The sequence below is a fragment of the Stenella coeruleoalba genome (genome assembly GCF_951394435.1).
Source record: "Stenella coeruleoalba genome assembly, chromosome: 17".
In the NCBI taxonomy this organism is placed as follows: domain Eukaryota; kingdom Metazoa; phylum Chordata; class Mammalia; order Artiodactyla; family Delphinidae; genus Stenella; species Stenella coeruleoalba.
In genome coordinates this window covers 34,579,963-34,607,886 of record NC_137163.1, presented here as the reverse complement: position 1 = coordinate 34,607,886, position 27,924 = coordinate 34,579,963, and the positions used below count along the sequence as shown (strand labels likewise).

The following is a 27,924-nucleotide window of genomic DNA, read 5'->3' as shown; positions in this document are numbered from 1 at the left end:
AGGATATATTTTTTAAAAATTAAATAAAATAGATTCAAGGCCTTTAAAAGACAAACCTTGCCAGTACACTATATTCCCATTTAATGAGTAAGGATTTCTGGGTATCATAGTTTTCTTTAAAAAACCTACATTTATAAAAGCACTTCAGGGGCTTCCCTGGTGGCGCAGTGGTTGAGAATCTGCCTGCTAATGCAGGGGACACGGGTTCGAGCCCTGGTCTGGGAGGAGCCCACATGCCGCGGAGCAACTGGGCCCGTGAGCCACAACTACTGAGCCTGCGCGGTCTGGAGCCTGTGCTCCGCAACAAGAGAGGCCGTGATAGTGAGAGGCCCGCGCACCGCGATGAAGAGCGGCCCCCGCTTGCCACAACTAGAGAAAGCCCTCGCACAGAAACAAAGACCCAACACAGCAAAAATAAATTAATTAATTAACAAAAGGTGTTGTTATAAAAAAAAAAGCACTTCAGGGATTTCCCTGGCGGTCCAGTGGTTAGCACTCAGTGCTTTCACTGCAGTGGGCCTGGGTTCAATCCCTGGTCAGGGAACTAAGATCCCGCAAACCGTGCGGTGTGGCCAAAAAAATGACTTCAGCTGTTCTACACAGGTGACCTTATAAACTGATGACACGTGTGATAAAAAGAGGCAATATTAAGATTTATGAGATACCTTATAAATAACATTACTTTGATATTAAATATCAATTAATATTAAATCAATATTTACGCCAAAGTGATCTTTGGCAAACCAGGATGTATGGGTATGGTCACCTTAGCTATAGACCTCATTATGAGAAACACTGTTACACCGTTATAGAGGAAATATTATGATGGCCTATTTTCTAATTAAAATTTTAATAAAATAGAATCCAAAATGCAAGTCCCATTCTGAATTTTACAAGGCAGAAGGTAGTGATAAAGTGAGGTACTTATGTCTACAAAACCCTAAGACATTAGTATTAATATCATGTAAAGGAACAATGATGCTCATAAAGTAAAAAATGATTAGAAAGGAATATGATTTTTAACATAATTACTTCACAATATAGATATGCCCATATGGATAGAAATAAATGACTGAAGTCTGTTTGTATATGTGCAGATTTTAAATTTGCAGCCATATTACGCACAGAAAAGCTGGAGCTAAAGAATGGCTGTTCAAAAACAAAAACAAACAAAAAAACTCCAAAAATATGGTAACTTAGTAAACAGCTTAGCCAAAGAACATTTAAAATAGAAGATATTTAATTTTCAGTTTCATATGGTAATCCACAATTAATAAAGACAGGTTGTACTTTCATTAATAAAACATCTATTTTCTCAGCCAAGCAGACAGATGTTTTATTAAATCTTCACATTGGGAGCACTTAAGGTTTTTCTGAAACTTTAACAGATAAAATTAAGCTAGCCTGAAAGATCTCAGAATGTAAAGTCACAGTAAACACAACCCCCTAGTGTTGATCTTCATTGCAATACACTCTAAAAAGTATATTATCTGTGACCAAAACTAAACCAGACCAAAAACTACCCCCAAAACGAAAATTCTAGCACAAATGAATGAATGCCGATTCATAGGCTTAAATGTATGTCAGTTATAGTTTGGACTGTGATCGATCACTGTATTATAGAAAAAGGCCTCTACATTAACCACATTTTAAAACAGGTACAGTATATTCCACATATTTAAAAAATGAAAAACAAAGATTTGGGGGGGTAAAATAGTAATGTTGGTAAAGCCTATCTTATTCATGCTACATACATCCCAGTATGATATGATTAATTAGCTCTACAGTATCTTAATATAAAACCAAAAGTGTTATCTCAAATCTGAGTCAATGTCTTTAAGGACTTATCCATCCATTCAATTCAATTAACTGATCTAAGCATTTTTTGTTTTAGTATTATTTTTATATTAGTAGCTAATTACTTCCCCCTTCCAACAGCTTACACTTATTTATATAGCAAGGTTCTAAGCAACGTTTTTCCTTTTATTCTTAAGAAGTATTCTATAGACCTCAAACAGATAAGACTAAAGGGAAAACCTTGAGAAATGAAAGAAATCTCTTGCCACCCTTAGAACTACCAAGTTCTACACTCAAGAGACAATTCTAAATTGAAAAATGAAAAAAAAAATGGGAAAAGGCAATATAAAAATTTCCTAAAATGTAGAAGAAATTAGACTAATTTAGTTTTCTTTAATATCTTCTTTAATAAGACATTACAGCACACAACTGAGCCCCCAGTGTGTCAGTTAAACATGGGGATGTAGATGCATACGAAGGAGAATGGAAACAAGTTTAATCTTAACCCCGTTCCTTTTGGCAACTAATGGCAATACAGAATACAAAAGGAGCAATTCTGTGTATTTTATCAAGTCTTTGAAGACACCATAACAGTTTTATAATGAACTTTGCTGTGATCTGTTAAAGAATCTTCAAATTAATGAGGATGTTTAAAAATTGTAATCTTCCCCTTACACCGATTTAAGCCGAACACAAAAAATGGGGACTGCACTAATAATTCTCGCATGAAAGAATTAATGTCTTATGCTACATCAATGCAGCCATCTCCCTATCACTGAGATCTAAAGTTAAATATGCTGTCCTCAGCTGCTTATAAAAAAAGGGTTAAATATAAGAACATAAAGCTTTTATTCTGAATTAGTCAATAAAACAAATAAAACAAAAATTAATCCAAAACTTGTAAAAGGTTTTTAAATGATTTGTTACTAACATAAACATACATATGCTCAAAGCACTTTTAAAAACTTTTAAATTGTAATTTAACCAGAACTTCTGTTAATAACCACTATAAGCAATTAGGCCAACTCTAATGTTCTGGTAACCAACATATTGGGAATTAACAAATAATAAATCTGAAACTGAGGAAATCAAATACATGAAAAAAATGACTATTTTTAAAGTAAGAGTATAATAGGAGTTACTAAGGAACTATCACCACTGAAGCTTTTCCTTGGAAATATCTTATTTTAAACTTACAGTGAAGACAAACAAGGCGGGCAGAATATGTACAGTTACAAAACAAATGCAGTGATGAGTTACAGCAGAAAGAGGGAATGCACTTTGTAATCCGCAGGATCAGATTTGCGGCTCTAAGCAATTACCAGTAAATATTTGAGTGTTCTTCCTATTCTATCAACTTTAAAATTTAAACTGAGTTACAGCGGTTTCACTTGTATTAATAGTTGGCAAAAGCAAATTAGAAGAAACCCAAATTAGTCTGTTTTAACTGGGTAGCATTTACCTCATTCATCGGAACCAACCCACTTCCCCATCCTTAGAGCCAAAAAAATGTGGATATTGGCCTATTTTAATATTTTTCTAGTTCAGACGGAAGTCATACTGTACACAGCCTTTGATTTTAGGAACCAGAACAAAGTAAAAATCAACTACTCACTTAAAAAGGAAAGGAAGGAGAAGGTTCTGGGAATTAACCCAGTCACAAGCCATTCCAATCTTTCTGTTAATGCAAAATCCATTCATAAATTGGCCAAATTGTTATTAACTTCCAAAAACTCCTTTGAAAATTATATTTCAATTTCAAATGAAAGAACTTGAACCATTTTCAAAGAGTCAAGTATAATTTATAAAAGATAGATCTTTACCAGTTCACATATGTTCCATCATATTTTGTATTGAACAGTAGGCTAATTACTTCATTGTGGCATATACTTCAGAACCTAATTTTTCAGATGGGCTGACTGACAATCCAACCACTTTAAGGAATTTATCAGTTATCTACAAGCTAGACCTGGCTGGCAGGTATAGCCAGGTCACACAGCAAGTTTATATATTCCAACCTCAATCACAAGAAACAATCAGAGGGGAAAATGACACATGATTGCAATATACTAAGGCAGCAGGTAAGTCATTCTTCACCTAGGCCAGCAGCTGCCAATAAAATCGTGTGCACAGATTTCATGAATGAGTCTGCTCTAGTTTAACTATGAACATGCCCCTGAACTTAGAAAGGGAGATAAGAATTGCGCTTGCAATTCTAGCTGATGAATTCATTAGATTTTTATAAGGCAAATAATGTAGAAAGTTAGAACAGAATTTCTAGAACCATTTATCCTGTGATGTTGTAAAATCAAAGTACTACTTTATTAAATGAGTTATTTTATACAATATGAACATCAATATAATTACAATTGTAAAAAAATTTTTTATAACAAGGATGGACTGATTTTCAGATTTCCAAATCAGAGTCAACTGTACATTTACACAGAATTGTCTTTGCATGAAGCCCAAAAGGGAACAGCATAAAAATGAATGTTTCTGTAGCCCCTTTATTTTTGCTGATCAACAGTTTGTTAGAAAAGCAGCTGCAGGTTTGTTACCTAAGGTCTGAGACAGGAGAAGAGTCAAAGGTGTCACGAATTCACCTACAAAACATAAGCAAGATTTTCGGTGAACGTAAGCATTACACAAATGTGATTTATATGCATTTCAAATGTCTTTAAAAAAAAGCACAGGATGAATTGGGAGATTGGAATTGACATATATACACTAACATGTACAAAACAGATAACTAATAAGAACCTGCTGTATAAAAAAATAAATAAAATTCAAAAAAAAAAAGCACAACATGCCTAAGCTACGAAGTTAGTCTGATAGATCTGTCAGCTAAATTTTTATAAACAGATCTTTGATGATTTACTTTAAAAATAATACTCATGCATATACCATCACCACCATTTAGAAAAAAAAATCCAACCACACAAAGTATAAACTGATTATTTTCAAGCAACTACCTAGTTTATACAGTGAATGCCTACATTTTGCCTTACATTTTAATGTACTCAGAAGCTCTACTAAGCATTCTAAGTAAAATACCTGCAAAAAAGCACTCATAAACTTTGGTCTGCATCCTTTCTGGGAGCAAGACCCTCAAATACCTTTATAATAGTTATTTTCTTTAAACTGAAAACTTTCTTCCATTCTTGGACCAGAGTGGGCCAGCATCACCTCATGCCATTTTTGCCTACAGTGGTTAAAAACGTGGATGTTTCAAAGGCACTGAAAGGATATGGTCTGGGAAAATGGACTTTTAACAATTGTAAAGTTAAACATTAACTTCAGTAATGAAGTCTCAGCTAGAAGACAGAAATCAATTTTACAATTACAGAAGATAATTCTGCTCTCGTATACAGCCCTGCCATTAACGAACGAAAAGAAGAAAAGGTCAATTACCTGTAAACAACTTTATGCCTGAACATCAGCTAATTCTGGAGGAAGTGGAGTCTTAGGATGCTTGCTCTCAAAGTGCTGCTTGAAGGTCTTAGGGTCTGGCATTTGTGTCTAATTTAAAAAATTGTGCAAAAAAGAAGAGTTAGACCTGATTCATGAAATAAAAATGTGCTAACTTTTAAAGTCCTGAGACTACTCACGGTTGACAACTATTGCAAAACACTTTTAAATTCCTATAACTTAATGGCTGGCATATGAAAAAGGACCCTGTAACAAAGAAATTCCTAGCATATTCCCACATTTCACATATAAAGGGTCACACAGAATGAAGTATTCTTATCTGATTAACAGTAAACAATAGGTAACATTTACCAAACACATTATGTTAAGCATGTTACCAAAATTCTCATAGAACCTTCCAGTGATTTTTTTTTTTTTTTTTGTGGTACACGGGCCTCTCACCGTTGTGGCCTCTCCCGTTGCAGAGCACAGGCTCTGGACGCGCAGGCTCAGCGGCCATGGCTCATGGGCCCAGCCGCTCCACGGCATGTGGGATCTTCCTGGACCGGGGCACAAACCCGTGTCCCCTGAATTGGCAGGCGGACTCTCAACCACTGCGCCACCAGGGAAGCCCCCTTCCAGTAATCTTAAATCAGGTCCTACTATCCTCATTTTATGTGCTAAGGAAACTAAAACCTAGAGATTAATTTGTCCAATACCTATGGTTAACCTAGTACTAGGTACTTCAGATTTCAAATACTACACGATACTGACTTACCTAGGCAAGGACCTTCAATTATTCTTTAGCACATTACATTAGACAAAACATGAAATAAACATTTTTTGTTGTTTTGAGTTTTTAAGTATATGAGCTACTCTAATACTTTTAGGTCAAGGTATTTCTTCATTAGTAATTTAGCGAAATTTACTTTTACCTTGCCTCTTTCCAAACAGAATCTGAAGCTGCTCAATTTTATTATTTTGAGTATATCAAAGCTCACTATGAACAGGTTATTTAACGTAATAGATTTCCTCTCTTAGATTAATGAGAACTTTTATGTAGTTAGGAACTTCTATTTCATCAGTAATGACTTCAATAAATGATAAACTTTAGTCCAGGAATCAAGTCTTATCAAGATCCCTTCCCATCCCTACTACCAATTCTACCTAGGCATAGGGCTTTGGGGGGAACAAAAAAAGTTTCTTGTAACTGGATCAACCTCACTATGCACTTTTCCTTTGGCACTTTTATTCACTAACTTCAAGGGTAGTGAGCTTGAACAAACAGGCAAAAAAGAGACCCTGGCTTGGAATTTAAGAAAAACTTCTTTAAGGCAGTGTGGTATAGCAGTCTAAAAGGTGGGCTCTGGAGCTGGACCTCCTGGGTTTAGATCCTAGCTTTTCTGCATACTAGCTGGGTGACCCTGCACAAGTTATTCAGTCCCCATGACTCAATTTACTCTCCCGTAAAATGAGAATAAAAGTACTTTATGCCATAGGGTTGTTATGTGAATTAATGGGCTCATGCATGTAAAACACTTCGATCAGTGTCTGGCACCTGGTCAGCACTCAATAGCAGCTGTTATGATTATTCTTCAAATCTAATAAAACACATTAATTCTAGTAAAAGCTCTCAATGTGAATATACTCTATTTAGTTTTGCAGACATCATAACTATGAATGTAGCGAAGAAAAAAAAAACCAATTAATATAACCAGAGGTATATTACATAGCTCTAAATTAAGAATGTAAATCTGACCTTTTTTAAAGTTCAAAGTGTTGCCCTTAAGAAGACATCTTTATTCTCCATGAGGAAACGGATTTTGCTTTGTTCACTCCTTTTCACTAACACCAAGAGAACTGTGCCTGGCCAAAGGAGCTATCCAAAACATGTAATTGTTGGGACTCCTCTGGCGGTCCAATGGTTAGGACTCCACACTTCCACTGCAGGGGGCACAGGTCCAATCCCTGGTCAGGGAACTAAGACCCTGCATGCTGCACGGCGCGAACAACAACAACAAAAAGCATATATATGTGTGTGTGTATATATGTATATATACGTATATATATAAAATTGTTGAACAGATAAATGAAGACGGGTTCCTAACACAACCAGTTCTCAAATCTCCTATTTCAAGTAAAGCACTTATCTCGCCATGTTTGCAAAATTTTAACCTATACAAACCAATCTCTAATGAAAGAACTGTCCACGAGAAAGCTGTCTTTCAATTTCCCTTACCCTACAGACAGTGCAGGTATATATTAAGGCAGCTTTGGCAGCAGCCTTTTGGTCATGTCCTTGTTTCTTCTTTTGTCCAGCTTGCTTTTTGGCATTTTTCTGCTGAGACTGAATCTTCTGCTGTCCACGAGCCATATCTAAAAACAGAAGTTGAGGCATTAAAGTGAAATCTAAGTATGATAACACTCTCAGAGTTACGAACTCTCATATACAATGCTACTAGAGGATAAATTGATATAACCACTGTAGAAAACTAGTCGTCTACTCTATAATCTCACAATTCCACTCTTGGTATATATTCAACAGAAGTGCAGGTACACTGTTTCTAAAACTGGAAACAATCCAAATGCCTACTACTAGTAAGATGGATACATAACTTGTAGCAGATTTCTACAATGGAATACTATGCAGCACTCAAAGAGAAGAAACTATTGTTAAACAACATGGTTATATCTCAGCATTAAGGAAAGAAGCCAGATACAAAGAACATATTGTTGTATAAAGTTCAAAACAGGCAAAACTAATCCATGAAGTAACGCTGGGAAGAAAGGGCATGAGGGGGATTTTTGGGGTACTGATAATGTTCTGTGTCTTGATCTAGGTAATGGTTATACAGGTTGATTCACTTGTAAAAATTCACTGAGCTATACACCTAAGAATTGTACACTTTCTTATATGTAATCTTCCAAAGTTTACCAGAAACAGTTTAGCCCCTTCCTCAATCATTTGTCTGATCATTTTGCAAAGGTACTCTCCCCTTCCACTATTCACTGTGTGACCTGAGATTCTTACAACTTTAAGAGAAATAAAAGCTGTCATCTAATGTCTCTAAAGGAGCTCATATGAGCAATGGAAACCGTTCTCTTAAATACTCAGGTTTCATGAAACTACTGTGCTATTCCTTCTTAAAAAAAAAAAATGGTATTCATAGGATTGCTGGACAAATTATTAAATAAGATTAAGGGTACCTTTACAAAAATGGAAGATACCACTTTTTACTACTGATTATCTGAAATGAACATGGGTTAAAAATTAAGGGAAAAGAACTACTTTTATTTTTTCATTAAAATTAAAGACTCCTTTAAGACAACACAAGTTAAATCTGTTCATAAAAGGTCTATAATGAGTCTCAGCTGCTTTTTAAATACTTTAAAATAGGATCTAAGGAGAATTCCTATGGATAGTTTTGACTAGCACTGCAATTAAATTTTAAACTTTTAAGTCATTGCAGGACATGAACACACAAAGGATCTATAACTTCACCAGAAAACAGTGCTAGCTTTTTCTGACTGGAACCTTAACTAGTTAACAGGTATGAGGTCAAAGCATTTCATTAAAACACCTGAGCTTCTCCCAAAAAGAAAAAGGGAAACTGAAAAAATAAACACATCAATTGGACGAGTTCCCACTAGCATTAAACACTGAACCAGAAGTCAAAATATAAAGAAGGATCAATCCTTTTCTAGGAAGCTGGCTGAATATTTTAACAAATTACAAAAATGTTTAGTATGCTAGCCTAATATAAGAACCCCATTCTCACCAAATAAAGGTAAATATTACCAGACGTCTTAGCCCTTGAAGACTATCATTTGTTATTTTTTAAAAACCAAATTCTTATTAATTCCAAGCTGAAATGATTTTTTTTAAAGTCTATTTATGGCACGCTTACAAACCAATTCCATGGAAACAGATTTGGATACTTTTGTATTATTTGGATGATAGGTATTCAATCTTTATGCATCCTAATGTTTATAGCATTCTTAATGTCTCAATGCCTTAGTATCAATACCTTATGTTAGAATACTTCAGTTCTCTCATAGATCTGAACTCTTCCACACGATGTATGCTATGCTACGTATGTTAATACACTGTGTGGGTAACCTCTTAATTGTTTTACATTGGAAAAAAACCTTATAAAATGGTAAGCTACTAATTCTAGATGTTTCTTTGATATCTAGAAGTTATTAGCTATTTTGATAACATTTTCATGCAGTGATCTGTAGAAAGCAATGCCATTAGATACACATTATTTTTAACTTTTTCAGTTACCATTTCTCCTCAAATATAACATTAACAATACATTTAACCCATTTTCATTGTCATCTAACAAAAGTAACAAAAAGCCATAGAAGTTTTAATAAATAGAAGACTGTGGTTGCTTGTTCTTATTTTTAAAACAGAAAACACCAGGTAAGGGAAACTGAATCAGTCTAAACGCCTGAGGTAGGCCCCTAAGTTCTAGCAACACGCTGCACTGATTTCCTTTCTGAAAGCAGAAATGCAAACGACCAAACCACCTGCTTTTGGACAGCTCGACTTAGGACTTACTCTCAAGCCAGCTGAGTTTTCTACAAGATCTAAGCGTAACCAAGCATAACTTCTCCTTGACTAAATGCAACAAACGGAGGAGCAAGAAGTCCTTTATAAGTACCTAAAAGCTGGCTTTTAATATAACTCTTATTTTGTATGGTCTTCTGAGGGGGCTCCAAAGAGGGAAGCAGTAGAGGGAATAAGGAGTTCTTCCAAAATGAGGAGCTCTTACAGGAGGCAACAAGTAAGCACTGTCCCAAAGATCCTCTTAAAACCAAAACAAACGAGTAAGAGAGAAATAGATTTTGGATCCAAGAAGTAGGATCATTCTCCACAAGCATCTAAAACGAAGAGGCCCAAGCAGTGACCAACATCCTGACCCTAGCCTTTTAAATACATCCCTTTTGCAGAGGAGAGAGGATGAAAGCACCAGCAGTGAGGTCTATTTCACCCAGCACTTCGGTGAGCCCAGCTGCAGCCCAGCGCGCCTTCCTTCCCAAACCGGCCTCTCCCGCCTGGGAGAGCTCCCTCCTCTCTTCTGCCACCCAGAGCCACACAACCCCTACCTACCCGCCACTCCTCACGGACCCCGGCCCGAGACGCGCCTCCTGGAGGCCTCGGCTGCCCGAAACCCGGCCCCTTCGGCCACAGGGAGCCCCAGCCTCGAGAAACCGACCAGCTGCTGTCGCCGGCGGGTTACCGCTCCGCCGCCGCGGCCGGCCTGCGACCCGGCCACCTGCAGGGCCTGGCAGACGCCCGAGCTTCCCGTCCTTCCGCGGCCCGCGCCGGGACCGGACGGGCTCGGCCGCCCCCAGGGAGGCGGGGCAGGCCGGCGGCCCCTCGCGACCCGCGATGACCCCCCACGGTCCCCGCCGACCCCGCCGGCAGGGCCCCCACCCGGCTCCCAGGAGTCCTGCGGCGTCAGCACCGCCCCACAGCCGCTCACCCGGGCCGGGACAGTCTTGCGTCGGAGAAACCGCGCAGCGCGAGAGGGCCGGGGGAGGTGGCCGGAGGGAGAGGAAGGGGAGCGCAGCGCGCCCAGTACCGCTTCGGCCTCCTCCACCCGCCAAGGAGGGGAAAGGGGAGAGCCGGGAGCACAACAGCCCGCGCCTCGCACCCGCCGCCGCGCGCGCCCGCCGCCGCCTCAGCCTAGGGGGAGGCCACTACACCTCGTGCTCGCGCACGCCGCACAGCTCTCCCAGTCGCCCCAGCGTAGCCTGCTCAGCGCAGCCCCCGCCCACCGACCTTCCTGCCGCGGCCTCCCTCCGCCCCCACCCGCTCGCGCGCCTGCGCCTCTTCCGGTCGCGCGGGCCAATGGCAGCGCGCCCCTATTACATAAGCGAGAGGGGGCGGGGCCTGGCGGGGACGGTGGCCCCTCAGAGACTGGAACAGCAGGGGACGTCGCGCTCTGTCCCGGCGCACCGCCTCCCCGTTCTCTTGCGTGCTCCATCTGGGCGGCTTCAGCCGGCCCTAGGAGCCGCGTGATCTCGGTCCTGGCGGGTGACGGCTCGCAGTGTGATTCATAAGTAGCTTGCTCACTCACTGGGGCGGCGGCCAGGCTTCGACCCCTGCGTCCCCTCTCACGAGCTTCCAGTCTCGGCGGCGTCCTCGTGTGCCCCGGCCTGGGGAGGATCCCGGAGAGGGGCGCCAGCGCCGCGGCGGTGTGGGTCCCCGACCCCGGAGCCCGCCACCCTGGCACACCGCCGCTTCCGCCCCCAGTGCGGCCGGCGGGCCGGGAGGCCCTGAACTGGGACGCGCGGCCTTTGTTCTCTCACCACCTACCTTTTACCTCGTTCCCATGGAAACCTCAGTTATTTGACCATTCTGGGGGTTTTAGTGAGTTCAAGATTCACGCCTGACTGTCTCACTGAAAATTGACGGCTAGGCCCCCCTGACCGTTTCAGGCTGACTACTCAACAATATACTGAGTTGTTAATACTTAGGGAAATGGTTAAGTTGTGGGTTTTTTGGTCTTGATTTATAGGCCACGACAGCTAATTTCCAATATCAGAATCAAGAGTGATGGCGATGGTAACGATTATTAAATGTTTATCTGGAAAGGGCAGCATGTTTAGACGTTGGCTTTTTCTTAACCTTCCCTCCCCCGCCCCCCAGCACACATTGGTTTGTAATTAGAACTACAGATAAAACAACAAAGGAGGGTCTTGCATGTGACTGTCCCACCTTGACCCATAGCCTCCGCTCTCCCAAATTTGCCCGTCAGTGCCCCAGAAAATGTTAGTTGAACGTTAAGTACATCGCAAGTTTTCTGGACTGGTGTATGTGTATCGCCAAATTGTTTAAAATAGCCAGGAAGGGGTTAACTGCTTATTGCATTTGGGTGGCACACGACAACGATCTGGTTGTTCAGTCCTTCCTTTTCAACCTCATTTCAGTTCCTCTCGCCTTCACTTTTCACGCCCTCCCTTCCGTATTGCAGTTTTAAGTTACATGTTCAAATTTTATTAATATCTCTCCAGTATTCAATTGTAAGCTCATTTTCACCACTATATACCCAGTGCTTAGCAGCGTATGAAACATGGTAGGAATTGAAAAGAAAGCAGGAATTGAAACATGGCAGGGATTGAAAAGAAAGCAGGACTTATAGTGACATTTCATGAAACCATAGCTTAATTATTAGTAGTCACCATAACCATAATAACTATATTAACCTGGCTAATAGGAGGTGGATGTGGTACTTGGAAAACCTAAAGACAGGAAATCTGTGTTTGTCTAGCCATGAATGAGATTGGACAACAGAAAGGGGTAGGGAAATCTGATTGGCAAAGATAAGTCTTTTTAACTAGAAAGGTGATTTCTGTTGTGAAATAGGGTTAATATGTCACTTGTTACCAAGGCCTAGATGAAATATTCATTCATACCAAGGCCTAGATGAAATATTCATTAAAACCAGTGTTTCTTAAATTTTTGAGTTATACCACTTTCAAGAAATTGGTAAATGCTATGGACTTTGCCCCTAAAAATTTCATGTACATATAAACTTATCCCCATTGGTAAAATTTCTGAACCTTGGTACTAATCACATTTTGGGCTGGATAATTCTTTGTTATGGGGGCTGTCCTAGGGACTGTAAGATGTTTAGCAACATCCCTGTCCTTCTACCCTCTTGAGGTCAGTAGCACTTCATCTCCAGTTGTGACAACTGAAAATGTCTCCAGACATTGCCCAATGTCCTCTTGGGTCAAAATCTCCCCTGGTAGAGAACCACAATAGAGGATATGGTATTATGGTAACTTTATATGATGGTTAGGGCATTTAAAATACAAAGGGAAAAAAATGAAAGAAGGAATGAATAAGATTCAACACCTGTGAAGTGACAAACAGTAAATGAAAGGCAGATGAATTCGCATAACTACCAGCTGGTGTCCTACTTATGTTATAGAAATGTGACAGCGAATGGGATATGAACTCCTTGGAAAAATTTTTATACATAGTTATGTTTTTAATCGTGAATGCTACAGTACTTCTACTGACTGTTTTTCCTCTTCTGCCTGAGACAGTTACTCTAGGTTAATATGCAGTAAGCCTGTGCCTATTTTCTATTCCAATCACAATCAGATTATAATACTGCTTCGAAGACCTGAAAGACTTATTTATTTATTTGTATTCATGTCAGATTTTCAGGGGTGAAAGAGCTGGTGGTTAGTCAATATATTCTTTCTCAGATAAACATAGATTTATCTGTGGCATGTAGGTTAATATCTAAATGTAGTGAAGTGCTGGGAATTCCCTGGTGGTCCAGTGTTTAGGTGCTTTCACTGCCGAGGGCCCAGCCTGGGTTCAGTCCTTGGTCGGGGCGCTAAGATTCCACAAGCCACGCGGTGTGGAAAAAAAAAAAAAAGTAGTGCAGTGCTCAGCTCAAGGGTTCATTGGAGAACAAAGGAGGCAAAGGAGGCGATTTCCTGCCCCTATAGGTCCTTGCATCTAGTGACAAATAATAACAACAGCAATAATGACAATGATAGACTCAAAACAGAAATGTTACCTTTGCTGGCTCTTCTTCCTCTGCTCAACTTCTACTTGTTGAGATTTCTCAGGGCTGCGAGGTGGATTCTCTTGTCTTCTCTACCCGCTTAGCCCAAAGGGAAAAGTTGTGGCTTTAAATAATAAACTTCATATGACCCCATATTTCTATCGCCAGTTCAGACCTCTCTTCTGATTCCAAATTAATATACCCAAATGCTTATTTTTCATTTCCACTTCAACATTTCACAGACATTTCACATTTGGTGCTATATGGTATTGAATCTAAGAAGCTATTGATTGTAAGTCACATTTATGTCCACCAAGATAAAAAAATTGCTTCCAGTTGAAGGCATTACACTAAAATACTCTTGATTGTAAGACATCACAATTTCAGAGATGTTAAAGTAGGTTTAAAAATAATGTGATGTATTAGAATAGCATCAAGAAGAACAAAATACTTAGAAGTAAACTTACCAAAAGAAGTGCAAAACCTACATTCCGAACACTAAAAAACATTGTTGAAAGATATTAAAGAAGACATAAATAAATGGAAAGGCATTCCGTGTTCACGGATCAAAAAACTTATTATAAAGGTGGCAATAGTCCCCCAAATGCTCTGCAGATTCAACACACTTCCCTATCAAAATCTCAACTGATCTCTTTGCATAAATCACCAAGGTTATTCTGAAGTTCATCTGGAAGTTCTAAGGACCCCAGATGTGGTATAGTGAGAAATGTATTTGGTCTTTGTTCCTGTCCCATTCCTAAAAAGTTTCTAAAACCCCCAGAATGTTTGAATGATAGGAGTGTTTTTTGTAATTTATAAGAAGCTCCTTTTGAGCATACCTGAATTTATGCTAATAAGGTGATTTAGGTTGGGGGCCATAGATGGCCTCAGGATGGGGCTGGTCACCAGAAAAACCCAGTTATTAAATGATTAGAACTTTCAGCCCCACACACTGACCTCAGGGAAGGTAAAGGGGAGAGGGCTGGAGATCAAGCTCTATGAAATCTCTTGAACAAGATTTGATGATTCTTCCGGTTGGTGAATGGGGCCTTCACATGCTGGGAGGGTAGCACATCCCAGTTCCATGGGGACAGAGGTTCCTGTGTCTAGAGCCCTTCTAGACCTCACCCTCTGTCCTATATAACATCTTTTATAATAACAGTTTAAACATAAGTAAATGTTTCTTTGAATTCTGTGAGCTGCTCTAGCAAATTAAATCAAAGCTACAGAGTAGACTGTGGGAACCTCTGATTTATAGCCCATCAGTCAGAAGTGCAGGTAACAACCTGGACATGCAATAGGCATCTGAAGTGGAAGTGAGGGCAGTCTTATAAGACTAAAACCTTGTAAGACTAAATCCTTAACCTGTGGGATAGGGTGCTATCTGTAGGTAGATAGTGGCAGAGTTGAGTTACATTGTAGGACACCTACCTGGTGTTGCAAAATTTCTTGATGTTTGGACAGCCTACATATCTGGTATCAGCAGTGAAGTAGTATAGTGAAGTAGGTATTGAGAGTAGAGGAGACACACACAGGAGTGTTCTTCCTCACACCAGAAGAGCCAAAACAATGTTGAAAAGAGGAACAAAGTTGGAGGACTTACACTTTCCAATTTCAAAACTTGCTACAAAGCTACAGTAATCAAGACTGTGGTACAGGCATAAGAATACGCATATAGATCAATGGGATAGAATTGAAAATCCGGAAGTAAATGTTCACATTGATTTCAAAATAGGGGCCAAGAAAATTCAATGAAGAAAGGACAGTCCTTTCAATAAACGGTGCTGGGACCACTGGATATTCAAATGCCTATAATGAAATTGGACCCCTACCTTGCACCATATACAAAAATTAATCAAAAATGGATCACAAACCTAACTGTATATGCTAAAACTATAAAATTCTTAGAAGAAAATATAGGAGTAAACCTGCATGATCTTGGGTTAAGCAAAACCTTCTTAGATATGACACTTAAAGCATTGATGACAAAAGACATAACCCAGTTAAAAAATGGGCAACAGATCTGATTAGATATTTCTGCAAAGAAGATATACAAATGGCCAATATGTACAAGAAAAGATGCTCCCCATCATTAGCCAAAAGCAAAATCAAAACATTGAGAGTGTACTTTACACCTACTAAAATGGCTATGATTGAGAATTCCCTGGTGGTCCAGGGTGGCCTCAGCCTGCAGCGGCTTGAGGCAGGATCTCAGTTCCCCAGCCAGAGATTGACGTCAGGCTGTGGCAGTGAGAGTGCTGAATCCTAGCCACTAGACCATGAGGGCCAGTGGCCAGTGACAAGGGCCCTGGCCCATCAGCTTTGTAGAAATGAATTTCCACAAAGAGACAGAAAGTACTGAAACAAGTAAAGTGTTTATTAGGACCTAAAAGAGTACGTGTGAATAGGCACACGTGGGCAGACTCAGAGAAAGGGTCGTGCCCTCGTGGTAGTTTGAATCACTTATATGGGACATTTCTTCCAGATTTCCTCTGGCCAATCATCTTGCTTTGCCTGGTTCTGAGTCCGTATTTGGTTTATCTCAGGGTCCTCCCCTGTGTGCGCACGCATCTCTTAGCCAAGGTGGATTCTAGTGAAGAGGCTTATGGGTAGGTTGACATCACTTACTATGGGGTGGTGCCGCCTCCCTTTTAGGCCCCCAAGAAGGCTTTCTGCACGTATGTAGTTGGGAAGGTCTCCTTGACTTCGAGAATTAGGAATATGTGGTCTCTATCTTTTATCTGGACAGGCTCAACTCCTCTTTGCTTTTGCCATTATCTCTATCTTGGAGTATCTGTCCACAGGGGACAGACTCCAGCTGCTCAGCTTGGGGCCCATCTATCTCCTGCCTCAGTTAGGACTCGGTGCTTTTACTGCCGTGGGCCTGGGTTCGATCCCTGGTCGGGGAACTAAAATTCTGCAAGCTGCACGGTGCGGCCAAAATCAATAAATTCATAAAATAAAATAAAATGGCTATGATAAAAAAGCAGATAATAAGTGGTGAACAGAATATGGAGAAAGCAGAACCCTCACACACTGTTGGTGACAGTGTAAAATAGTGAGTCCTTTGGAAAACATTCTGGCAGCTCCTCAAAAAGTCAAACACAGAGTGACCATATGATGCAGCAATTCCAATAGTAGGTCTATATCCAAGAGAAATGAGACATACATCTACACTGAAACTTGCACATGAATGTTCAAAGCAGCATTTTGGCTATTCATAATAGATGCCACATAGAAATAACTCAAATGTTCAGCAGCTGACATATTGATGAATAAAATATAGTATATCCGTAAAAGAGTATTATTCAGCCATAAAAAAGAATGGAGTTCTAACACCTGCTACAAAATGGATGAATCTTGAAAACATTATGCTACGTGAAAGAAACCAGTCACAAAAGATTAGATATTGAGTGATTGGATTTATATGAAATGCCCAGAGTAGGTAAGTCTATAGAAACAAAGTAGATTAGTGGTTGCCTAGGGCTGGGAGAGTTACGGGGGGGGGGGGGGGGGGGGAATGGAAGTGACTGGTAATAGGTATGAATAAGTAGGAATTATCTTTTGGGGATGATGAAAATGTCTTAAAATTGATTGTGGTGATGATTGTACAACTCTGTGAATATACTGAAAACCATTGAATTGTACACTTTGAGTGGTTTGTATGTGAATTATAGCTCAGTAAACTGTTATATATTGAAAAAACCACTTGCTTTAGAATAATAAAGAGCATAATGTCCAATATTCTCTCCATTGCCATGCCCAAATCTCCTTTTCATCAATCTATCCTATCTTAGTAAAGGCACTGCTATCCACTGGGATAATCATTTCAAAAGCCTCATTGTTAGTCCCGGTACTTATCAGTCCCTGAGCCGGCACTTCCAATCTATTGCCAAGTCATGTTGATTCAACTCTAAAATATACATTGACTCTGTCCACTCTTCACCACCTCCACTGCCATTATTCTAATCCAAATCACCATCTTTCATCTGTTTTGTCTGGGGCATGAACTTACCAGGAAGTGGAGAACTTCTCCCGCTCCGCCCTCCCACCCCACAGGGTGACAAAGGCATTTGGAGATAGGGAAGAGAATGAGAGATCATCACTGCAGCTATGACTTGTTTTTTCTGGAACAGTTAGCCATAGAACATGCCCTACTGAAGCTGGGTCCCCAGTATAATCTTCCCATATAAAATTGAATTCATTATTGCTCAAAGCCTCCTAATGATAATAATAACAGCTATAATTTGGGCCCATGCTGTGTTACTCTAATCCTCACGTCGGACCTTCACAATACATCTCATTGTCCCAATTTACTGATGAAGAAACTAAGACTCCAAGATATTAATTTTCTTATCATCACACAGAAGGAGAACTAGTAAGTAAAAGAGCTAGGATTGAGAATCCAAATCTATCTGATTCCAAACCTGACCTTCCTTCCCCCACACCACACAGCCTCAGGAATGAATTCCAGTGCGGAGAGTTCCTCTTCCTTTTGGCTGAGAACCGCTGATGCCAGACTTACAATGGCTAACGTGGGCACCATTGTTCTTTCTATTGTCATGACCATGCTCTGCTACTCATCTGGGTTGCACAGAGAAATTGCTTATCATTTCTGGCTCTTGTTTCTTAATCTGAAAAAGAGTGAGGGACTTGGAGCAGGTGTCTTTTATGATAACAATTTGGATTTTTAAAATATGATTGTAACTTTAATTATGATGTATGAAAAAATTTATATTTTATACACTTCTTATTCCCAAAGTAGATTTGGAGTACCTAAATACCCAAGTGTTAGTTTTATTTAGCTGACATTTTAACTTTTTTTCTTTCTTATAGTTTCAGAAAGTCAACAGGGAACATGAATTTGGTTAACATTAAAGACAACTATCTTTAGTGCCTCGGAATTTAAAGTACAAATAAGAGAAGGATGTCCTTAATAAACAAATGATGTGTCATTTGGGACAAATGTAATATGATGTGTGGGTTCGTCCAACACAGTCATCAGGATACTTCATCATACTTGGCATAGTTAAAATTTCCAAGGTACATGTGTGTTCGTGTCAACCTTACTTAGTGTGTAATTTCACCACTGATTGGCCTCAGTAGGGCTTGTGCTTTCAGCTGTCTTTCTGTCAGTGGGGTTGGAACCTTCTCTTCCCTGATCCATCTTTTGATTTATGGCTTACTTGTGTCAGATGTTTGGCTCACTAGAAACTGTGATCATAATAGTGCATGATTATCTGACCCTCCAGGGGCCTAGTCCCATTAGCCTTAGAATCCAGTCAGCTATCTTTACCTATCACTCCGTTCAGGAGATGTGAGCTTTATGCATCAGCTGGGCAAGTGATGCTACCTCATTATGCCTTAGTTACTACATTTTTTCACAGGAATCATATTCTGTGATACTTAATGGAAACCAATATTTTGCCTGATGGTATATGTTCACTGCAAGTAGTTGAATGGCTTATAAAATCATCCAATTAACTGGAGGGAAAGACAGTGTACAATGTTAAAAGCAGTTTTATGGACTAAAACCTAATTAAAACTAAGTTGAAAATTGGCTTTTTTTTTTTTTAAAAAAAAGAATGTTTTAAATTGGGGGGAAAAAGATACGGGGAAAAGAAAGAGAAAGAAATTGAGAGAAATAGGAAGATAATTTTTTATTTTGGGGGATCAAAAGTTTTTGAGGAAATCTGCATATTCTAAGCCCTGACTTTTCTTGCTGTTCAATAAAATTTGCTATAACATGATGATTCTGAGTTCTTTAACTGTGAGACAAACTGTCTTTTGCTGTTATATTATTATTGTAATTAGAGTGTATTTTTCAGCTGACACAGCATTTCTTTTTTCATAACATAAAGGCTAAGCCTGAATTGTGACCAAGAAGTGGCAGAGTTAAAACTACAGATCATAAACACGTATTGAAATGTGACTGACGGTAGCAGGTCCAAAATATTGGAAATGCAGCTGAATAAGCATTTGAAGCAGGGTGTGATTCTAAATAACACCAATATATCTGGTTCCTGCCTAGTTAGGAAAGGGATGAGTAGACTTGCTAGACGAGTTGAGCAGAGACTAACTCGAAGCCCTGAAATTGTGAGAATGTTCTCACGTTCTGTTCCCATAGGATAGCATTTGTCAGGTTAAAAAAAAGAAAAAATTGCCATGCAATGTACTTTCAACTAAACATAAAACAGACTTTAGGATTTTAATGTTAAAGTGGAGTTTTGGATTATCAGTGCAGTTAGTTTCTGAGAGCAGTTGGTTGATGTTTTTCATCTTATAGCTCAATACTCCACAGGCCATGTCACTGACTCTTTTATGCCAAAAATCTCTTGAGCATCCCAGTATCATGATTCATCTGCAGAATTACTAACAGGGAGTCATTTTCCATCATCCAAAAAGATGATTGGTCTATTTGCTAAACAGAATTCTGGCTCCATAAATTTGATTTTTACTTTCTTATTCATCCTCTTCTTCCTTCCAAAAAAAAAAAGAATTTAGGCAACTGTTGACATTTTCTTAATGCATCATTGCTTCACTGCCATTTTTTTGCTTTTTAATAAATCTATTTATTTATTTATTTATTTATTTATTTATTGGCTGCATTGGGTCTTCGTTGCTGTGCACTGGCTTTTCTCTGGTTGCAGCTAGTGGGGGCTACTCTTCGCTGTGCTGCGCCGGCTCTCATTGAGGGTGGCTTCTCTTTGTTGCGGAGCAAGGGCTCTAGGCGTGTCGGCTCCAGCAGCTATGGCATGCGGGCTCAGTAGTTGTGGCTCGCAGGTTTAGTTGCTCCACGGCATGTGGACCAGGGCTCGAACCCATGTCCCCTGAATTGGCAGGCGGATTCTTAACCACTGCGCCACCAGGGATGTCCTCACTGCCATCTTAAAGCATGTGTCAGAGGAGGGAAATGTAGAGGGATTGTCTTAAATCAGGGTGCAGACCAATTAGGAATCCCTCTGGAAAATGACTGGAGACAAATCAGGGCCTGCTTCAATGCAATAATCATGAGCTCCATCTTATGTATAAAATGGATGTTGACTTCTATGAATAACTCAAATTGTCTAGTCTACGTATTAGCCTCTTTGCAATTATATGTAGGGAATATTTTTTCTTTTTCTCTTTACATAGCTACTTTGAAATCTTCAGCACAGCAGGTTAAGCATTTGAGAGGAGGAGTACTTAAAGATCTGTTAACAGCGGTAAAAAATTTAGAAGCTCCGTGGCTTCTGAGTTCTGGCGTAAGAGAGGAGGCTGAAAGCACTGTGAGATGAAGGAGAGTGATGGATGCGCTTGGTTCATCATGTGAGCGGTGAGAAAGGATAACTGCATAGTCATTCTCTCACACATAAATAAAAGATAACCTCTAAGAGAGAGAGAAATTGTGCAAATGAGCATGGCAAATTAGAATAATCACCATTTTTTTAAAAAGCAAATATCCTCAGGCATATTTGCTTCAGGTTTAGATTGTACCTTTAATTCTGTGTCCTGTATAGTGAATTTCATGCTAAAAGCCTGCAAATCTTTTCTATTAACAGAAGTAATAAGATATTTTCCACTACTCACTTAAATTAGAAATGTGCAAGTTTTCTGTGATTCCATTTCTCTGCCCCCTGGTGGATTATACTTAAAACTGCAGTAGTAATGTCCTGGGTATGAGCATGTCAGCTGATGATTATGTTTTATGATTTATCTCATTTGAATTTTTCCAAATGATTGACACTGTTAATAAACACTTTTAAAGCCCATCATAGGTTAGTAATAAAAATCCCAGGGATACATAGGTCCCTTTTAAGACTCTTTTTAAAGAATTTTTATTATTAGATTATTTTTTACTTAGGCCCATTTCTAAGCAGAAATAGAGTGGTCATAACTTTGGGCAAGAGCCTTGGTTAAGGTTTCTGATTTCTTTCGGAATTTTTAAAAGGCAAAAAAAAAAAAAAACTTTCAAGCATCCAGGAAAGCTGAAAGACTTTTACAGTACATCACTGTATACTCCCACAGAGATTCTACCATTCACATTTTACTTTACTTGTCACATATCATGCATATACCTACCTAACCTTCTGTCCATCCTTATTTTTATTTATTTTTTTAGTTTTAGTTTTTGTTTTTGTTTTGCGGGCCTCTCACTGTTGTGGCCTCTCCCGTTGCGGAGCACAGGCTCCGGAAGCGCAGGCTCAGCGGCCATGGCTCACGGGCCCAGCCGCTCCGCAGCATGTGGGATCTTCCCCGACCGGGGCACGAACCCGTGTCCCCTACATCGGCAGGCAGACTCTCAACCACTGCGCCACCAGGGAAGCCCCATCCTTATTTTTAAATGAATTTTAAATTAAGTTGTAGACATCAGTACACTTCCCCCTAAATGCACCTCACTAGTGAATGTTTGCTCGCTTATCATATAGACCCTATGATTTATGACTGATTCTTCCTTTGGTCACTAGGAAGCTTAGGAATTGTGACCTACCGACTTTGCAATAATTTCTGGTATATTATATTTTTGTGTATGTTACCCATGACTTCATTTTACAGTGCCATCCATGATTTTCTCTAAATCTCTTCTTTTAAAAAACACCTATTTTGTTTTTGTTTTTGTTTTTGTGGTACGCGGGCCTCTCACTGTTGTGGCCTCTCCTGTTGCGGAGCACAGGCTCCGGACACGCAGGCTCAGCGGCCATGGCTCACGGGCCCATCCGCTCCGCGACATGTGGGATCTTCCCGGACTGGGGCACAAACCCGTGTCCCCTGTATCGGCAGGCGGACTCTCAACCACTGCGCCACCAGGAAAGCCCAACACCTATTTTGATCCTTCTGTATTTTGTAAACTTCCTCAAATAAATTCTGGACTAAGGTTAAAATAAAATTAGACTGGTTTGGTATACTGTTTAAAGCATTGATTATTCAAAGAGGATGTTGCTAGTAATTTCCATGTATATCTTTATAAGAAATTGGAAACGTTGGTAACAGAGGTGAATCACAAGAACAGATTAAATACCATTCTTTTGTAATTAGGGTTATTAGAGTTGCTAGGCATTTAATAGTAGCAGCATTATTCACAATAGCTAAAAGGTGGAAACAACCTAAGTGCACATGACAGATGAATGGATAAACAAACTGTGGCATATACATATGATGGAATATTATTTGGCCATAAAAATGAAATTCTGATACATGCTACAACATGGATGAACCTTGAAAACATGCGAAGTGAAAGAAGCCAGACACAAAAACACAAGTATTGTACGATACTTCTTTGAAGTATTTAGAATAGGCAAATTCATAGAAATAGAAAGTAGAAGTTATCAGGGCTGGGGGAGGGAAATGGGGAGTTATTGCTTAATGTTCATAGGGTTTCTGTTTGGAGTGATGAAAGAGTTTTGGGAATTGATAGTGGTCATGGTTACACAACATTGTAAACGTACTTAATGCCCCTGAATTTTACACTTAAAAGTGATTAAAATGGTGAACCTCATTTTATATCTATCTTACCACAATAAAAACTTTTTTAAAAAGCAGGTTAAATATCATTCTTTTTGCGATTAGGACAATTAGAGTTGCTAGTCTTTCAATGGGTTGTTTGTAGTTGCCATGCAGTTTTTCCACAAGGCGTCCTAGATACCACAGAGTTGATCATCATAAATAAGGTAATGTTTTATTAAAGGAACCATTTTATAATTGAAAATTACATTTCAGGGTACATGACCAAGGAAGCAGTATTAAGTAAATTGCAGAGATGACCAGAAATATGCCATAAAAGCCAGGACACTACAATAATTGTTGCAACTTGGGGCTGTAGTGTGTGTTCCCACACAAAGAGGACAGTAGGGAAAGGCAGCTTAATGGTGACCCTGGGTATGTTCAGAAAAATGGTCTGCCCCAGGGGTCAGAGCAGTGCGCAGGTAATCTGGAAAGGGAGCCATGACAGACAGACAGGCAGACAGTTCTACCTGTGTTACATTACCTCTAGCCATGACAGGTAAAGGCAGACAGGAAGTAGACACCTGGAAGGCTTACATATGAGGGGCAAGGTCCCACCCACTGCGAGAAGCACAGAGTAGGACTCCAATTCCAGGACAGAGCTAAGGATTTACTCAGTTTCACATATCAAGAACACGGAAATAGAGTGCCTGGGAAAGCTATCAAAAGCCTTGATAATAATTATGTACTTCAATATAAAAACTTATTGATAAGGAATTTATTCCACAGAAGTAATTATTTAGCATAAAGATGTAACTATTAGTACAAAGATTCTTATAACAACAATGCTTAAAATAATAAAAAAATTATGATTAACTTAAATGCTCAACAATAAGGATATCCATCCAGCAAAATAACTAGAGCCATTAAAAATGCTGTTGTGGAAGCATTCGCAGGGGCATGTAAGTAAAAATGCTTCCATTTTTATATATACTACAACTATTCCTTGGTTAGATATGCAAGTACTCCACCGAACAAATCAAAGGAGATTACACTGCCAACATTTTATATCTGAAGCTATCTACGTTACTCAGAACTTCTTCTGGTTGCAGAGTAAGCTCATGGATAAGAGGGGTCTTTCTTTCACTCATTTCATCTAACGATATTAAAGTATTTTACTACCTTTGTATATTTTACAGAAAGAACACTTTTATAAAGTTTTGTGTAAATGCAGAGGCAAAAGACTGTATTAAAAAGTTTGCTTCTATTATTGCAGAGGGGAGAGGGGCCCTGCTCAGTAATAAATCCACTTTCATTCATTCAGTCATTCGTCAAACACCTGCCATGTGCCCAGCATTGGTTAACACCAAACAGAACTCTTGGTTACAGGCTGCTTACATTCTAAGGGGGAGGGTGGGACAGACCACCAATAAGTAACCATACAGTATTGTAGTAGTGATAGATGATATTAAAAAATTGAACAGGAGAGAGGGAGGCTGTTTAGGCAGAGTGTTCAGGAATGTACTCTCTCTGAGAAGCAGATATATAACCAGCCATATACGTCATTGCCAGGAGGAAGTATCCCACACTTGACACTTCTATTAAATAATAAACCATGTCACTTCATACAATCTATACTTATTTGCTCTGTGTTAAAGTATGACACGATGCAGGTGGTGTGTTATTGAGAAAAAATTTTCAATAAATGTCATTCTTGACTCTTTGGTCGTCTGCAATTAGATCACTTCAAAGTGATCTTTGGTGAACTTCACCAAAAAGCCGTAAAAGGTCTTCCCTGGTGGTGCAGTGGTTGAGAGTCCGCCTGCCAATGCAGGGGACACGGGTTCGTGCCCCGTTCCGGGAGGATCCCACGTGCTGCGAAGCGGCTGGGCCCGTGAGCCGTGGCCGCTGAGCCTGCGCGTCCGGAGCCTGTGCTCCGCAACGGGAGAGGCCGCGGCAGTGAGAGGCCCGCGTACCGCCAAAAAAAAAAAAAAAAAAAAAAAAAAAGCCGTAAAAGATATTGCCAGGTGATTAATTCGGACTTTACAAAGTGAGCTTCAAAATTCTGCCCAGAAAATTTCTAGGACACGGCTCTAAGTGGACTCCTTCCCAGAGCTGCCGGCTCAGGGTACACATGCCCGACTTTGGCTGGGGAGATGGGCAGGGTGTCCCGGGCACCCAGCCAGTGCCACAATAGCTCCTCCCCTTCCTCACCCATCCCCCATCAGACCCTACATGAGGCCAGATTTGTGCCAGCCGATCTGTTAGAAACGACAGAGGTTTTTTTTGTTTGTTTTTGTTTTTTATCTTTTTTTGCGGTACACGGGCCTCTCACTGCTGCGACCTCTCCCGTTGCGGAGCACAGGCTCCGGACGTGCAGGCTCAGTGGCCACGGCTCACGGGCCCAGCCGCTCCGCGACATGTGGGATCTTCCCGGACCGGGGCACGAACCCGTGTCCCCTGCATCGGCAGGCGGACTGTCAACCACTGCGCCACCAGGGAAGCCCCGCCCATTACATTTTTAACAGGAAAATTTCGAACATACACTGAAGTAGAGAGAATAACGTAATGAACCCCTAAACCCAGCACCCAGCTTCCATAATTTTCAACTCATGGTCAATCGTGTTCTCTGTACCTCTTCTGCTTTACCAACCCCCCCTCCTCCACTCCTTGAGTTATTTTGAAGCACATCTCAGGTACTGTTTCATTTGTAAATATCCTTTTATTTATTCTGTATTACTTCTTCTCTAGCTCCTGGTACAGTATCTGCTCATGGTAGGTGCTCAGTAACTAAGTAGACTTGTTGGGTGAACCAATAAACAATTGAGTGGATGAAAGAAAGGCAGGCAGGTGACGGAGTTTGGACTCAGTTCTGTGGGCACTGAGAAGGCCGTACAGGGTGTTGAACTGGGGAGTGACATAAAGCAGTCACTGTACTGAAAGTGGAGGAAGAATAGGAAGTGGACACTGCCACCACAGAGGGATTTCTAGGAGGCTGCTATACAAAGCCTGGCAACCAGATTACAGTTATGTGTGGGAGACGGTAAGAAGCTGGAAGAAGGGAGGGGAAGGGCAGAAAAAAAACCCAAACACCTAGAGAGAGAGAGGAGAGGAAGGAACGTAGACCGGGAGACAGAAAAAAGGAAAGAAGTGAGTCAGAACAAGATGAAGGAAAGGTATAAAAGGGGAGGATGCTAAGAAGTGCTAGGGCAAAGGGGTGCAGAGGGCATGGGGGACGGGGGCAAGAGGCTCTTACAGAGATTCTCACTGTGCCAGGCCAGGCCAATGCCAGCTGGAGGGGCTCGTTTCCTGCCAGCTCTCTTTGCCCCTGTGGGTGAAGTACCAGCAACACTCAAGGCGAGAAGTCTGGTGTCAGTATTTGATCCAAGAAGCAGGGGGGGTGGGGAGGGGCGGAGGACGGGCAGAAGTGCAGCACAGTACTTCTCAGGCTTGCGTGGGTCTCCAAGGAGCATCCGGACCATACGGGGGAGGTGAAATCCAGGCAGGAAAAGAACTGGCAGGGGGCAGGCTGAGGGGAGAGCCTCCAGCCAGCTTCGCAGAGGTTCAGGGCCAGGTCCTCTCCCTGAGGGAGCTGGAATGGGAACAGAGCATCGGGACTCTGGGCAGATGACCAATGTCCATAGCACATCCAAGTGCTGTTTCATAGAATGTCAGCAGTTCGAGGATCTCACAGACACTGGCGGCAGGGGAGGGGGCAGCCACCCTGTCCCCAAGTGCACAAGGGTATGGGAGCCACTTGCTGTGTGTAGGTCCCACTGCCAGACCTTCAGCTCAGGGCATCGGAAAAGCAGATCTTGAAGTGAACAGCCTTGAAAACCCAAAGCTTGGCAGGCAGGGGACCACTATTTGAAATATTCCTATTTTCTAAACTGGCAAGATTTAATAAGGTTTCCTAACCGTTGTGAATATTCATTTGTTTTAGGGTTCGACAAACATGGGTGCTGCCTCCGCTCTCTGAGCCAGACGGTGCTGCGAAGGACTTCCCTCAATTCAGCTGGCCTCTTAGCCCACCCCTTCCTCCTTGCCTAGTAGGTGACAGTCATTGGTCTGTGTTTGTTTATTGCGGGGAGCAATCCCCACCAGCTCCTAAGCATGCATGGGTGGAATTTGTTCCTGGTCTTCATTTTCTTTTTTTTTTTTGTGGTACGCAGGCCTCTCACTGTTGTGGCCTCTCCCGTTGCGGAGCACAGGCTCCAGACGCGCAGGCTCAGCAGCCATGGCTCATGGGCCCAGCCGCTCCGCGGCATGTGGGATCTTCCTGGACCGGGGCACGAACCCGTGTCCCCTACATCGGCAGGCGGACTCTCAACCACTGCACCACCAGGGAAGCCTTGGTCTTCATTTTCTTTCTGGACTGGCAAGAGGCTGCCACCTAGAAGTGCATTTGCAGATTCCACCTTCCCCTGGATGGAGGCTGACCTTGGACGGGGGTTAGCAGGCCCTGAACTGTGCTCCCTAACGTAGCCTTCATTGGCAGGAAAGGTGGCCTTTGGTTCGCTCTCTGCCACTTCTCCAGTCCAGAACTTGGGGACTTGCTGTTCTTAGGCCTGGGAAGACCTGGAGAATGCTACATGTAAGCAAGCCTTGGCTTCCGGCAGAAGAGGAAGACGTCCTGACTCCCTCAGGGACTTTGGGACTCCCTCAGGACTGGTGGTGAGATCCCCTGACACTGGCTTTTTGCCTTATTGGTGATATACATGCACAAGTTTCTCCCAAACTCTGTAGGGAGACATGT

General features: G+C 41.0%; 1 protein-coding gene across 6 annotated transcripts in view; it reads right to left on the bottom strand.

Moving 5' to 3' along the window:
• ZNF706 (zinc finger protein 706) overlaps nt 1–11,061 on the bottom strand; it is a 49,967-nt gene extending 38,906 nt beyond the window's left edge. For 3 of the 6 annotated variants that reach the window (XR_013824445.1, XR_013824446.1, XR_013824447.1), the window contains exons 1-4: nt 10,701–11,061; nt 7,445–7,581; nt 5,209–5,316; nt 4,356–4,400 (exon numbers count right to left, since the gene is read on the bottom strand). Coding sequence is in view for 3 of the 6 variants with exons in the window: in XM_079901195.1 (XP_079757321.1) it covers nt 5,221–5,316; nt 7,445–7,579 (231 nt within the window). In the remaining 3 variants the exon portion in view is untranslated. Of the gene's footprint in view, nt 1–153; nt 4,401–5,208; nt 5,317–7,444; nt 7,582–10,324 lie in introns of those variants that run through there. The other 3 variants (XM_079901195.1, XM_079901196.1, XM_079901194.1) reach the window with 3 other exon arrangements.
• Between the last annotated feature and the right edge of the window lie 16,863 nt (nt 11,062–27,924).